A 15,780-nucleotide genomic window follows, 5' to 3' on the forward strand; every position below is an offset into this window, starting at 1 on the left:
CTGCTGGCTCTGTCTGAGTCATGTTGCCCGGGGCGGCATGATAATGTGACCTCAAGTGGCGTGATGTGTGACACTGAGCTATTCCTCTCTATTATAAACCACAATCTGCAAAGAGGAGTGGCATTCAGCCATCATTGCCCAACTTGGGTGGCTTCCCCTCCCTTCTCATTGCATGTGCGCACCCGGGAGAAAATTGCACAACATCAGCTTTTTTTTCCCTCCACTCTAAGCGATGAACGCTCAGTTATTAGTGTGGACGTTAACATTTTCCTCTTACTCTTTTCAATGCATTTACTCACAAACTTTTTTTCTTCTCTATTTACTGAACCCCCAAATAGACTCAGTTGGGGGTAAAGAGGTGTAGCACATGGCACTGTGCCTGTGTATTTCCAGCATGTCCTGCAGTAACCGTCTCTCCCTCTCTCTGGCAGACAGTGGTCACAGTGTGCCACGGTGGTGCGGTTGTTAAAAATAGGAAGAGTTAGTGCAGCAAAGCACTTGTAAAGATTTACCTGCACACATTTCCTGCTTCTAGATCAACAGTCAGCTAAATGAGGACTGTCCTGACTGCTTCCTTTGATGGGACGGGGGGAGGGGAGTGACGGAGGAGATCGTGTGAGATGGAGAAGGAGGGAAACAGAGCGCAAGAGCGAGGGGCAGGGGGTTGCGTTTGATGAAAGCCTGCCTCTCTGTTTACTACAAGCTAAAAATACTATCCATCCTGGTTTGCTGCTGGCATGAGGAGTAGGAGGAGGAGGAGGAGGAGGAGGGGTGGTGGGGTTTGGACTGTGTACATATGTGTGTGTCTGTCGTCTCAAACCCAACAGCTGGAGGCTTGAAGGCTGAGGGAGGGTTCCACATCGCTGCAGGGGTAACAACAGGTGGACGAGAAGGCGTGCGGTTCAGTGTTTGTACTGTACATATGTCTGTGTGTGTGTGTGTGTCCTGGCTTAGGGGCGTGTGAGTGTGTGTGTGACTGGGCTTGTGGGCAGGCGTGTGCAGAAATCTCTGCTTACAAGTTCATACATGTACACAAGCTTTACACACCAGCCCCCTTTGTAAAAGAAAAAAAAAGCCCAGTGTCACATAGAGCCTGTGTCTCTGCCTGAATTGTCTTATTCATGCTCTGCAATCTATTTAAATCCCAACTGAAGCAGAGCTATGAATCAAAATTAATGACTGTGTGTTGTTGATGCCGATGTAAAGCTCTGGTATGAGCACTGTATCGGCCATTCACGGCAGCCGCTCGCAACGCCTCTATTTTCTACGCTTGTGTGTGTGTGTGTGTGTGTGTGTGTGTGTGTGTGTGTGTGTGTGTGTGTGTAGGGGGGCTAACGTGCGTGTCTTTCCCCACTACTCGCTTTTACCCTGATGACAAGAGGCAATTGGCCTTCTCGAATGACAGTGACTAGGTACTGTGAGGGCAATTGTACCCAGGCAGCTGTGCATCTCTCTCTCTCTCTCTCTCTCTCTCTCTCTCTCTCTCTCTCTCTCTGGCCCCCTCCATTAAGCTAAAATGAAAGTAGTTACTGATTCCGTGATTAAATTCCTTCCTCCGTGTGCAGGAGTGATCAGATAAGAGTTTACCGCGTACGGAATGCGAGGGCTAAAAACAAGGTAACGCTGGCGGCCAGCACACTTCCCTGGGTCATTATTGGCATACCTGAGATGCTGAAAACACACCGGATGGCTGCACTGAAGCAGGAAATCCAATGTGGCCGCCGTCTAGCGAGCGTCGGCGAATGAGTCGCAACATGCACCACATTTTCTTATTGTTTGAATGGTGATTTATGGTTGGTAAGTTTCCTCCTCACCACCATTGTGATTACACTTAAATGTTCCCGGTTGATGCATTTTTTTATTTAATTTTGTTTAACCTTTAGAAGGCACAATGGAGCCGTTTGTCTATATTACAGATTGTGGTAACACGTCAAGGCACGCTGCAATGTGCTAATGGAGGGAAGGGAAGTTTTAGCACTACCTCCAATGTCCATGATGGACGCCTCAGATCTAAGTGCAAACAGGACCCACTACTAGTTAATGCACCATGACCTTTTTATGTTGCAGACTTGGGAAATTGTGATGGCATAAAAGCTGAAAAATAGTGCAAAGTTATAGGTTCATTGTCATTATAAAACCAAGTGAAATTTGTACACCAGCCCACACTCCAATACAGTAGCAGCTTCCAGGCAGAGGTAGTGAACAGAGGATAGTAGGCAGGCTGCAGTGACCGGCCAAATGAGTGGAATAGTTTCATCTGGCCTTATCAGTTTCAAGTCTTGTTTTGTCTGCAGAGCCTGGCAGGCCCAGTGTTGGCCTATAGGGAAGAATGTTGGGTCATCAAGCAGCGCTGATGGGGCCCTGATGAAATTTGGCTCTGGAATAACACCAGACATCCCTGTCCACTCACTGTAAATGGGAAACAGTCAGTCCAGCTCTCATTCCAGCGGCGTTTGGTAATGCCACAAGGAAGCTGTTTCATTCAGATTTTCTAACATCTTGCTCTTTATAATTCATCATTAAATGAGCCCATTCCTGAGAGCTCCCGAGACCCGCTGACCCTCTCCGCAGTTTCCCCCGGACAGTCTGACCAATCGGGTGTCCTCTAAACACTGTCACCGGCCAACCAGACGTCTCCGGTCTGCGTAATCATCCTCCTCGGCTTCCCACCGACATTTGCAGACGCCATCAAAACATCACTCCTCAAAAAGCCCAAACAAAACTTCTGTACCGAGTGATGCTCCCAACCGACACTTCTTATGTCCACATCTTTGATGGGGGGGGGGGGGGGAACGGCACCATAACAAAAACAAGAGGCTGAGTGGGACGGAAGGGGGGAAAGATGCTATATTTGGAAACAGACGAGTGGGCGACAAGATGTCTCCTCTTGTTCTTGTTCTGTCTCTCGCTGCTTTACTGGGCCGTCTCCTGCCTCTCTGTCGGCCTTGCGTGTGTGTGTGTGAGGCCAGCTGTGGCCGTACAGTATAATAAGCTCTCTATATGAATTAAGGGCTTTAATGCTGGTTAAAAGGGGCAAGGGGGTTGCTCGGGGTCACGCTGCCGACTCCTGCGCCCGTGGATCAGCTGGCACAGCGTCGGGGGGCCGTGGCACCAGGCACAGGGCCACTGTCTGGGCAGGGCAGACAGCTGGCGCGTGTGTGTCTCTGTCTGAGACACACACACACACACACACACACATCATCTGTAACTCCCTCCACTGTACCGAGACGGCTCTTGTTGACTTCGCGTGTATTGCATCGTGTCTCCCTCATGTCTAAACCGGTGTACAGTTTGGATGGAGTAACACCTGAGGGGATGCTCGCTGTACACACTGTCTATTAGCACTGCTCCAATTTGTATTTTTATTTCAAGCTGTTATATTTTTTGTAAAAGAATTGATTGCAATGACACAAGTAACTAATACATTACAAATATAGTTATTTTATGGAGAACAAATTGATCATCATCATTAGCAAACAGTCACTTTTAGCTTTCTTTTTTATACCATTGTAAATTGAAAATATCTAAACACACCTAAAACCTCCGTTTAAGTCTAAATAGGAAAATAAATACACGATTGGCTGCAGCGCTACTATGCGTATAAATACAATATGTAGGTGTCCTGGTCCCGCAGCAAACAGCACCGTCGTTGTTGAGGAGAAAGTATTTTCCGTGCATCAGCCATGATGCCATTAGTATCCATTTCAATAGTGGCCCTGAACCTAGACCAACGTGCTGGCGAGCCCCTTGTCATTTATAATATCAGGCTGACTGGCCTATTGATGACCAGAACAAAGCCACAGTGTGGCCGACCTACAGCAGTGGCCGTAGTAACATGGCACCTCCCCGGTGACTGACGATGCCACGCTGGCTGCCACCACAGCCTGGCACGGGGAGGGGCGGTGGGCTTGGGGGGCATTTGGTGGTTGTGGCAGCTGGCGGTGAGAAAACAGTGGGACGGGGGTGGGGTTCTTATTTTATAAAGACTCCCCTGTGTGAACCCCGTGCGAGGCCACACCCTGGACACAAACTTAATATCTCTTGCCGAGGTGCACGTACACATGCTCACACACACACACACACACACGCACACACACACACACACACACACATATACGCTGTACTACACACACAAGTGCAGTAATGTGGACAAGGCTTTAAACACAAAAACTCTCCTCTGGTGCTCTATGGGTCACTCTCCTGGTGCATATCAGTATTTGTGTGTTTTTTCTTCTTCTTCTTCTTTCTTTTCAATGGATGAGTTTGAGAGATTCAAAGGTTTTGTCCTGTTTAGTCATTGCTGCCTCGGCCACGTCGCTGTCCAGTTTATTAGCTGTGAGCAGACAGGGGAATGTAATCAGACCTGATTGAGTCATGTGACGGCCATTCATCCTCCCACATTAGAGCCCAGGATGAAGAAATATTACTGTTTGGCTTCATTGAATTTTGTTGAAATAGTTAGCGATCTATTTATGTGTGCGTGTCTTTTTGTGACGTTTACCGTTCTTCTTCTACTTTTTTTTTTAATGTGAACGTAAATAAGCGCGGTTAAGTGTGTGGGACGCCGTGTTCTGTCCTCATGAGGGCCACCACACTGGGGACCAGCTCGGAGCAGACCATCATGTCCAGCTGTCTCTGAGGACAAATGCTCCATCAGGCAACTGCTTATTCCCTCCACCCTCCCTGCTCCCTCCCTCCCTCCCTCTCCAAAAACTGTGACCCCTTCTTAAGTTAACATTTGGCAAAGTCTGAAGGAGAATTGAATGCATTCAATAATGGGACGCAATCACACGTCAGTAAAAGTATTACTACTTTGATCTATGTGACATTGATATCTATTGCTTTTCAACAAATACAAATGTAATAAGGGTTTCTGTTCCAGTCCATATAAAATGCTCACGTTTGATATTTACACTTCATATTTTCATCGTGTTTTAAATTGAACTGCCAAAATATTTGCATGGCACTTCCAAAAAAAAAAAAACGTGTTCTCCCATTCACGGGGGAGTGGAACCTAAAAGCATTCCCTCACCCCCGTCGTCGCCTGAGCTGACAGCGGCTTCATCTCCAGGCAGCCTGCTCATAATTCATCTCTTTTGGCTTGTTTATGCTGCACATTTATTTTGTTTGCGGTCACATTTCCCCGACCCTCACATCTCTCAACGTGAGAGAACGCTAATGCGAGCCTCCAACACAACATCAAAGCGCCTCCCGCGCCTCCAATGGTCTCTCTGGCTGTTTCGATTTATGGCTTTTATTTATTTTGTATTTATTTTTTTAAACCTTACAACATGAAAGACCATCAGTGTTTCCCAAAAACGTACGTATGCGCATGCATGGACACACACACGGGCATGCGTTACCACATGGGGATGCACACACACACACACACACACACACACTCTCGCTCTCTCTCACAGCCATGTCCAAACAGAATGGCCGGTAAATCAAAATAAAACACCCACAGTGTTTCGGAGAGAAGGGGTATGCTCTGAACAACGGAGAGATAAAAAAAAAAGAGAAGTGTAGGGAGGAGGGCAGGAGTGGACGCGGGGGATTGTACGTCCTCGTGAAAGTAGCCTTCGGAAACAAAAGCAGCTTTGAGTGCGCGCCCACTCAGGAGAGAGATTAGCCGGTGCACACACACACACACACACACACACACACACACACACACACCCTCAACACAGCACCACCATCACCGCCGCCGCTCCTGCAGAAAAGGGCTTTGGCTGCAGTTGAGCGGCGCGTGGCGCGGGCCTCTTGATACTTATCATGTGCGTCAGGTGCTCCCGCTCGGTTTCCTGTTCTTTAAAACATAACCACCGTTTCCCTCCTCCTCCTCCTCCTCCTCCTCCTCTCGGTCCAGAACCAATCCGTCCGCACCGCCCGCCATCCAGCCGTGCACCTTTTCATTTCTTCTTACTCTCTCCCCCCCCCCCCCCCCCCCCTCCCTCTCTCTCTCTCTTTCTCTGTCAATCTCCTTCTCCTGCTTTTACAAATACAAAGAACATATTGTATCTGCCAGCGTTAAAGTGAATCCATTCTCCTTGGCAGCGGCCCGGGCCTCGTGGTGAATCCGAGCCGGCCTAGCTCTGTTTTCCAGCTGGCAGCGCGGCCGCTGGTGGAGCTCGCCGGGCCGGTGAATTTGAGTCCAGCTGACACGTTGGTTTAGGACTCATTCACGCAGTCTGTCGCTCTCGCTCTCCCTCTTTTCTCGCTCTCACTCCACTTGCAAGGCATGACCCCAGTTCACCTCGTATGAACGCACACTTTTGAGGATGCCGGTTTACGGGGCTTTGTCTGCACAAACAAAACACATTTTGGATTTCTGTAAGAAGTGGACTGGAGAAAAGAAAATGCAAAGAGTAGTAATAATTTCTCCCCCGGGAAGGTTTTGCAAAGGGGGTCACATGAATATACCAGACTGACGTTTTTACACATTCATTGCATTAGCTGGTGGTTTTCAGCCGCTCTTATGGAAACCAGAGTGTTTAGCCCTTTAGAAACCAAAGAGGAAGAACATGTTCAGGTCATGGTGGTGCTCCTATTTTAGTTGTCTTGGAAAAAGTTAAGGAATTTGACATGAGGGCCACAGCAGGAAGCCTGAACTCAAACACACAAAGCCTTGCAGACACACAAACTCTGAATCACACAAACTGCGGAGTAATAATTCCTGTCATCCCCTTTTAAATTCATGCCATCTCGCATTAACCCGAAACACATTACCCACACTCTTTCAAGAAAGCCGCACTCAGTGACATAAACACATCAATAATGAGATGCTATCACATTTCCTAATCATAGTTCAGGCCCAGAAACTGAACACAAACTCCTCCCCTCTCCTCAAGAGCCCAGAAGAGGAGCCAGCAGACTCAAAAGGCAGCAAAAACGAACTTTTAATAAAAGTCAGCGGAGCCTTTTGGAGTTGGTCTGAATGTCCTCCTCTCCTTTCTCTCCTCCATCCATCTCCTCTTCTGGCCCACACACGCTTGTCATAAAACCATCTCACACCTCCCTACTCCTGTTTGTGTTTCTCTTTCCCCGTAGAATGTCTGTTTTAAGGCCGTGTGTGCGTCTGCACCTCTTCTGAACATGACAATGCTGGTCTGTTGGTTAATGTTCCCTTCAAACTGACGAGACCGCAGGCCTCAGTCACAGATGTCGGTCATTACCAAGATCGTTTTTCCAAAAAAGCTCCATGAAAACTCTCTGAAATTAGAAAGTAATAACCTTGTAGCATTTCTGGGGTAAATTATGAATCGTCGTAATTGATATGCCGGCATATTCTTGCAGGAGAATAAGAAAGTGTAGCCATCCTAAATCAAGCAAATTACTGATACAAGACCTTCATTTGTCAAATATGCGCTGGGCATCGACCATGACGTGACTCATCATCACGCAACTGCATTGCCGCTCCTTTTCCTTAAATGTATCATATAACTGCTGACAGTTTGAGAGAAATTAAATACCTTTTTCGAGAACAGCTGCCATGTTTGCTGCCATGTTTTCTCAATTGAAAAGTCAGAAGCAAAGACGAGCGGAGTGATGGATTCCTCCAATTAGGAGTGGGAATGCGTGTCAGCGAAGGAGAAGACGATCTACCTCGCACGATGCCCGCCCCAAAACGAATTCCTTGTCCGGCTGGCTCGACAAACTAAAAGCATTTTTTAGCCTAATTTCACCAGCTCCCCCCTTGGAGTAAAGTGGAGGTGCTGTGCTCTGTGAGTGTACTGCTCTTTTTCTGAAAACACACCCGGGTGCAGCTGCGCTGAATGTATTAGTGTTGATGAGTTATAGCTTGTTTCCTGTGATCACTCAATGTAGTGTTTAAAAAAAAAACCTTGATCAGCACATCAATGGCCTGCTAACTTTCATTCAGTGTTACACCCGAAAAAGAAGAAAAAAATGGATACAAAAGCCAGCAGTGTCCTTTTTTTTTTTTCTTCCTGACTTTAAAATTTCGAATTTATTTTCCTTTTGTTCTGGCTCTTTTTTTATTATTATTATTGAATTCCCCTTTTCCCTTACTCTCTCTCTTTCTGGCCTCTCCCTTCTTCCCCTCCCTCCCTCCCCCTCTTCCCTGATCTCCATTCTCCATTCATGCAGCGCTGTCACTGCCACGATAATGATGACCTCTGTGTAATACTAGCTTGTTATTGGCCCACCAGCGAGGCCAGTGTGTACACCCTCTGTTGCTTTTTCTGCATTGACCATTGTGTTGCGAGCGACATGCTGGATCGCATATGTGTGTGCGTGTGTGTGCGTGTGTGTGTGTGTGTGAGTGTGAGTGTAGGTGAAACCCAAAGAGCAGACAGCCAGTCCGGGTGTGCTGAGAAATTCACCTGATTTGACCTTAAGCTGCTTCTGTTGCTTATGAATTATTCTTTTATGGCAACAGGGGTGGGACATAACTGGAAGTGACCACTCTCTCTCTCTTTGTTCACAAAGAACTGGATGTTCACACACAAATGCTTCGTTTTGTGATCATTATTTTCACACAATGTCACATTTTGGTTTTGAGTGCCGTCATCCTGTTGCCAGTTGCTGTAACACAACAGTACCTTTAACCTGCAGGCTGCTCCAGGCAGCAGCTGACAAACAGGAAATGAGAGCGGCCAATGTTTGAGTTTGCATGGGATGCCTTTTATGTATTCAGAGCACCATTAACACGTTGGTTGGTTTTGGTGCAGCAGAACAAGCTTTAAACATTGACATATTATCACCTTAAAAAGTTGACATGGTAAATATGCAACTTCTTTCAGAGTCATGGGTCTGGCCACCTGCTTTTGGCTCTGGCCAGGCACCAGTTTGGTTTCCACTTTTTGGGAAGGGCAATGTACAGGGATAACAAAGTGGGATATCTGTTCACGAGAAAGATTAGGATTTATTTTATTTAAGGTACAGAGGTGTCCACATTTTTTAATATCCGGGATGGTTAAATTGACTGGAATGTTTTGTGATACAGTATCTACCCATACTCCTTTAATTATCTCATTTCTTTAGGGCCTACGTTTGCTTTTGTCTTCTTTTACAGATACCCAGTAGATTGTATTTTACCAGTACTGGCAGTGTTTTTAAAAAGCAGATACCCATTTAGTTTGTATCATTCAGTCATACAGGATTAAACCAATAAGAGAAGCACCTTATTAGACTGCCCACACACTGCAATAAGTTGCTCTGAACCTTCAAACATGTACTATTAGATTGCCATATCTGGTAAAAATCAATTGTAAACTTAATTTTTAAGGAAAAGCCTCTTGGAAAGTAAGGAAGGAGTTTTGCCTTCTCTTGAATAAATGTGGCAAGCTTTTCATTCCTGCACCGTAACATTATGAGTTAAGATCAGGTGTAAAAAGGATTGCTGTGACTGTATAAAACAGTAGAAAATGACATCAGTAAAAAAAAAAAAAAAGGCAGAAAGTGAAGGACACTGGTTTTGAATACCTGGCTTTGTCACCCAAAAGGCATAAGTTGTATTGAACAGTTCCCTTCCAATAGTAAATCACATTATGAGTCATGCTGGTGCCGTGTAAGTGCACTCAGCCAGAGCAGAGCAGGAACGATGGCGTGAAAAGCGTCTCGTGTTAACGCAGGTTGAAGCCTTTTGAGGTCGCGGCGGTGGGGGAAAAACACATGACGCATTCACTACGGCATGCGAGGACGGTGACCCGCGCGACTGTTTCCCTCCCGTCTTATCGCTCCTCCCGTCCCAGCTATGTCTCCATTGTGTCGTGCGATTGAGAGCATTTCAATGACAGGAATCTTGTTTTGCTGAATAGCGCGGCCTAGTCTTACACACATGCCAGGACATTCCTGGAGCTGGTAGTCTTTCCTTTTGGCAGCGCTGCACCTCTGTCTCCTCTGCTCTATTCCCCTTGTGTTTTCTCTCACTCCTCTTCCCTTCCTCTCCATTCCTTAGTCCTCCTCAAGGTGACTGTCCAGGAGAGAGAGCGACCGGGAGCTGGACTGCTCAAAGGACGGCAATCTGCACTCGCCATTGTAAATACCGGCCTGCTTTCCCCTGATGAATAAGCCACAATAACTAATGACTATTCATTACATGTCCAGAATACCACACAAGCTCCCTCAGTCGGCCTCATCCAGGATCTCATTCCTCTCTCGCATGTCATGTCTCCATTTGTCAGCAATTATGTGACAACGCAGCGACAGCAGCCTGAGCTTTCCTCCAGCTTCACAAGCCTCCAACAGATGGCGGTGTGAATCGCTCTATGGACACTGTGAGTGAGGACAGGGAAGCAGATGCCTCTTCTCCTCTCTTCTCCTCTCGGTTCTTCTCTTCTCTGTTATTCTCTTCTTCTCTTTTCTTCTCTGCTCTTCTCTTCTTCTCGTTTCTTCTCTGTTCTTCCCTTTTCTTCTCTTCTCTTTTCTTCTCTTCTCTTCCCTTTGCTGTTCTTCTCTTTTCTTCTCTGCTTCTCTCCTCTTCTCTGTTATTCTCTTCTCTTTTCTTCTCTGCTCTTCTCTTCTTCTCTTTTCTTCTCTGCTTCTCTTCTCTCCTCTTCTCTGTTATTCTCTTCTCTTTTCTTCTCTGCTCTTCTCTTCTTCTCTTTTCTTCTCTTCTCTGTTCTTCTTTTCTCTGTTCTTCCCTTCTCTTCTCTTCTCTCCCCTTCTCTGTTCTTCTCTGTTCTTCTCTTTTCATCTCTTCTGTTCTTCTCTTCTCAGTTCTTCTCTTCTCTGTTCTTTGACCTCTTTAACTCTGATCTTCCTTAAAAAAAAAAAAAGAAAAGTATACATTTTCTAGCTGTAAATTGAGCGTATATATGTTTAGAATATATTCGATAATATAACAGCTTCCAATACAGCATCTCTATGCCGCTTCCTGCACACTAAGGGAAATATCCAAACCCAAGACACTAATACACCACATTCAGACATGTGGGACGCATTTCTGGAAACTTGTGACTGACATGTGCTGATGCCTGTTCTTGTTTACGTAGTTGATGCTTTTATTGCCCTCTGTTCTGCAGCTTTAGTGTCTCCGAAAAAAGTGCCCTGCAGGGATAATAAAGATAATCTGCTCTTATCTTATGTGAATTTGGTTTGAGTTCATTTGACTAATGTCTACCAATTGGACGTGTTATACTCTGAGCACCACACCGGCTGCTAACGTGATACATTTACTTTACTTTGCTGGACAAACTGTCTTTTACTTTTGTGACATTTTGTCTCATAGTGACTTTTTGCTCCGTGATGTCACTAAGACGTTTACTCGCTCCAGCTCTTTATTTGTTTTCCACTATTACACTCTCCCCGATAGCTCTCGGGCCAAAGTTAATGTTCTGACAAGTATGCGTTCCCTCATTCACGCTCCTTGTTTATTTGTTGTTTGCTAGGTGACAGGCGGACGGGCACGGACAGCTCTGCGTACGCGTTTGTTCGTCTACTTGCATGCGTCTGTGTTTGTTGTAGTGCACCAGATAACAAACAAACAGCCGCAGGTGGAGGCAGGAAGGGGGTCAGGAAGGGAGTTCCTGTGGGAACAGGAGTCCTGTGTCCTCCCCACTGTTGTCTGGCTACTTATACGTGTCTCCACCAGGCGCTGTGGCGGTTGGAAGTACGTGAAATTCAGTTCAAGCAAGCAATGACGCATATATTTGGGAAATGTATGGGACATTGTGAGGGGCATTTTTCACCAAGGACAATCAACAATTGATAAATCACATAAAATCATCAGTTGCAGCCCCTATATGTAATGTTTTTTTTAGTTTTTTTTTTAGAGGCCAAGAAAGACTTTCCCATCTTTAGTGAACAAAGAAGTCGTATGACATTATGCGTGTGATGTATTACATCTTCTGTATTTTGTCAGGTGATGAAGACAATATACTTTATATAATATACTGTGTTGGGGTTCATTCATATTGTATTTATTTAGTTCAGAAATTAGATGAAGAAAAAAAAAAAATCTCCCACACGAACTGACTTTAAACTCAAGGATACTGAGTCAGCCCCGCCTTTGACTGTCCCATGTGTTGCCTGTGGTCAGAGGGCGGGTCGGGGACAGCTGGAGCGTCACCTGTCACTGCATCACATGCGTTTATATGACACAGCAGTGGTGACACCCAACTCCAGCATTTACACGCAATGCAGGGTGAACAAGGTCACAAAAACCCCTCTCAATACAATACCCCTTCAGTAACCACCAATTAAGAAGCTAGTGTAAATTACAACTAACGACACAAGCGATCCATATTTAATTAAATACAAAATAGCAGCATTTGTCTGACCTAGTGGCTAATTTCCATTTTATATGGGTTTTTGTTCAATTTATAGAGGTACCAGATTGTCGTAAGCACACAAAATGATGTAATGTGCCGAAAGGAAAAGTCTGGCAACCCGTGACAACATATAGTACGGCGTGTCAAACACAGTCAGAAAGCGTGTTAGCGAAGGGGAACAGTGGTTACGAGCAGGCCGTCATCAACACTGACTGCAGGAGTCATAAAATGATATTTACATAACAGACAGAACAAACTGCGGCCTTTCAAATAATCCATCATCGCTATCTCAAAACTCAAATGTTCTTTCTCTCTGACTTCCCCCGCTCTCACCTGCTGTTGCGTTTCTCATTCGTAACACACGCCGCCTCTTTCGCCGACACACAAACTTGGAAACACACCCACACACACAAGGAAATGTTGTCTTTCTACACACAAGTCCACAACCGCCGGTGAGACATCCATACGCATGGCACATTTGCATCTCTCACCCACAAGCACACATACATACATAATCAATGGCAATAAAAAAAAAGAAAACACACCTGTCTCATAATGTTTTTCTTGTCTCTCGTGTGGGTCCCCAGGGCCGCTGCTTTCAGAAAACACAGCAGGAGGAATTCCTGATCCATTTTAAGCTCCAACGAGAATGTTGATAAGTCTGTAGATTACTGCCCAACATGTTTATGATAGCCTATTATTCTCTAAGCTTTATCCGGGCCCAGCGCGTGCTTCGTCTACTTAGCACAACTATTTAGGTCATGGTACAATCACAGAGGAAAGCACTGTGGATGGAGAAAAAAGAGGAAACCTCAGCAGTAAGTGTCAAAATCCAGCTATTCTTGCTCTGTCATACAGTATATTTATGACCAAATTATCAGTTATGGCAGATTTTACGTGAAAGTAGTCGTCAAGTCTTTCAAGCAGCCAACGTACTTGACCTTGCACATGACCTTTAAGTTCACAATCTGTGTCATCACAGAAGCACACAACTCTAGAAAACGTACATTTTGTAGCAGAAACTAATTTATTTGCCTGGAATCTTATCAGTTATTTATAAATGATGATCATTGGCATATTTGAGATTTCCACTTGCTATTGTGGCTCATATTTCAACAACAATAATGGCTGCTAAATGCTTCTCTCTGCCGTAAAAGTGTCCGGTCCATCAGGCACACGTACTAAAAAATGGGGAGGAAGAGAGCCCGGACCCTTAAGTCTATGAAAACGCCATTGATGTTAACTATCTAACTGTGCCGTGCCAGAATAACCGCAGCTTGGCCGGAGTCGTTCGCTATCAGCGCCAAGTGGAGACAGGAGTCTGAATCTGTCTGTTCTTCCCCGGTGCGTGAGCTCTTTGATGTGCTTCGGTGTTTAGTCTTCGATTTACAAAGCACCATCTTTATCATTCTCCCTGGTTTCTAGCAGCCATCGGAGCCATCAGAGGATATTGATTTCTGTGTCTAAGTACAGCGGTAAAACCAAGGCCGAGGCTGTGAAGATGTAGACGATCCCTTTAAAGTTGCAAAAGTGTCTGCAGTAAGTCTGTGCGCCTACTTTGTGGCTGTGAGGACATCTTGGTGTGTACGTGCTTCTGTGCCCTCGCTGCATTTGAATGTCACCAGACAGTCTTGTTATCTGTTTACCATTCATCTTATTACACCATGGTTAGGGATGGCTGCATCCTGTCAGACGTCTCTGCTGGGTGACACACCTGTGTTTACAGTTGGAAAAGCGTGCTTGCGTATGTGTGTATGTGTGTGTGAGTGTCTGTCCGCCTACTCAAGGATCATATGGCTCAACAGCTTTTTTAATGAGTGGCTTTAGCAGGTAGACGGCGACTGGCAGACTCCCATGTCATTATACCCTGTGCTGCTCTGTCATTGGGACTGCAACGATATTAAAGAGGCAGCTGGATACCAAGCAAAAGCGCAAAACTCGCTTTTGTTTGTTTGGTAATGCAAGTCTGCACTGTACTTATGTGCAGATTGTTTATCCCGGAGGCCTTCAGCTGACTTAACCTGTTTGTGTTTTGTCATCGTGTTTAAATCCAGGTCCACCAGATGGACCAGAATATGAACTCGATTCTGCGGATCCTGGTGGAGCAGTTTCCGCCCAAGCCGGTGCTGACGTCCAAGCCCTCCATCCGCAGGGTGACCATCCAGAACCGCAAGGGTGCCAGCATCGACGAGGGGCTCTGATGTCAGACTGGGGATGATGTCGTCGTCACCAAAGGAGAATTAAAGGACCAGCCTAGCCCCCCAAACCCAACGCGGTCGGCCAGCCTGCAAATATCTTTTTCTCCATTCTCCAAAACCCTCTCTTCCATTCGCAATCCAATATTTTGACCACTAAGAAGAGAACAACTTTTAATTGACCACTCGGCGCTGCGTTGCCCTCGGACGTGAGGCCAAGAGCAGCAGTGAGAGTGGGATTCGTGGTGCAGAAAGAAGGGAAACTGACCCCCCCCCCCTTTCCATCTGATGATTGTTGCCCCTTTATGGGTCTTTTTTCATATTGACAAAATGTAGCAACCTCTTCCACACCAGCATTGTGGGCCCTGACTCATTTATTCCCCTACATTCGCCTCATAATCACACACGTCAGATAATGCTAATTTATGTTTGGCCTGTCACTGAGCCGCATTCCTCTACTCCAAATATTATTCCAAAGCTAACTAACCCAGTAATGAAGTTGTAATGCAATCAAAGCACCCAGTTCCCCAAAGTTGCAGAGAAAAAGTGAGAGTCCAGCCGTGGCAGAGGCATTCCTCGAATCCTTCTGATTTATCTTGGCACCATCCGCACCCGGTACACAACAGGGTTATTTCCATAGCCGCATATCCATCAGGACTAACTGTGCTTAGGCTGCCCTGGGTGTTTGTTTGTAGTGATCGCATAACACACGGAGGGAAGGGTCGATTATCTGTTGACTTCGCCCTGCGTTGGGGGATCAGAAGGCTGGGGTAAGAGAAATGGAACCAAATAAATGTGGTTATAACGCGGTGCTGATTTACAGCAACGTTGAAGCTGGTGAAAATAACCAAACTGCCACGATAGAGCCGGTGCTGCGTTACAGGGAAACAGTCCGAAGTCAAAGGCCCGGTCTCTCCGTTTGCTTCTGGATTTTTTCATGCGTATATCAATCTCAAACACTCTTAGCGGCACCACGACTCACTCCACCCTGCTTAATATCCTCTATTACCCTCTTCAGGGGGCTCACGCTGCTGTGTGCAATTTGAAATAAATTTGCCCCATTAAAGCTCTGATTATTTTTTCTCTCTCTGCAGAGCTAATTAAGTGCTGAATTCCTGGTAAGGGGAGATTACTCACTGTGAGCGACTAATGAAAAGAAACACTGGAAAATGTGCAGAATTGAAACAGTAAGCTTGAAGGGGCAGGCGCACTAATTCTGTGTGAAAGGTTTGGAAATATCAGGATAACACTGAGAGCCCATGTTTGAGACGATAAGACAATGCTGTCACTTGTTCCTATGTACTCATGGTATTTATCTGACGGGACGCCGAGGCGTGTTTGAAGTAGAA

The 15,780-nt window shown here is 45.9% G+C and overlaps 1 protein-coding gene across 1 annotated transcript in view; it reads left to right on the forward strand.

Moving 5' to 3' along the window:
• kcnq1.2 (potassium voltage-gated channel, KQT-like subfamily, member 1.2) overlaps nucleotides 1-14,519 on the forward strand; it is a gene marked incomplete at its 5' end in the record, with an annotated part of 150,228 nt that extends 135,709 nt beyond the window's left edge. The window contains one exon of the mRNA XM_079223149.1: nucleotides 14,291-14,519. Within this exon, the coding sequence (XP_079079275.1) occupies nucleotides 14,291-14,437 (147 nt within the window). The 3' untranslated portion in view covers nucleotides 14,438-14,519. The remainder of the gene's footprint in view (nucleotides 1-14,290) is intronic.
• Nucleotides 14,520-15,780: the final 1,261 nt, after the last annotated feature.

Source organism: Taurulus bubalis (genome assembly GCF_910589615.1).
Source record: "Taurulus bubalis genome assembly, chromosome: 9".
Classification (NCBI taxonomy): Eukaryota; Metazoa; Chordata; class Actinopteri; order Perciformes; family Cottidae; genus Taurulus; species Taurulus bubalis.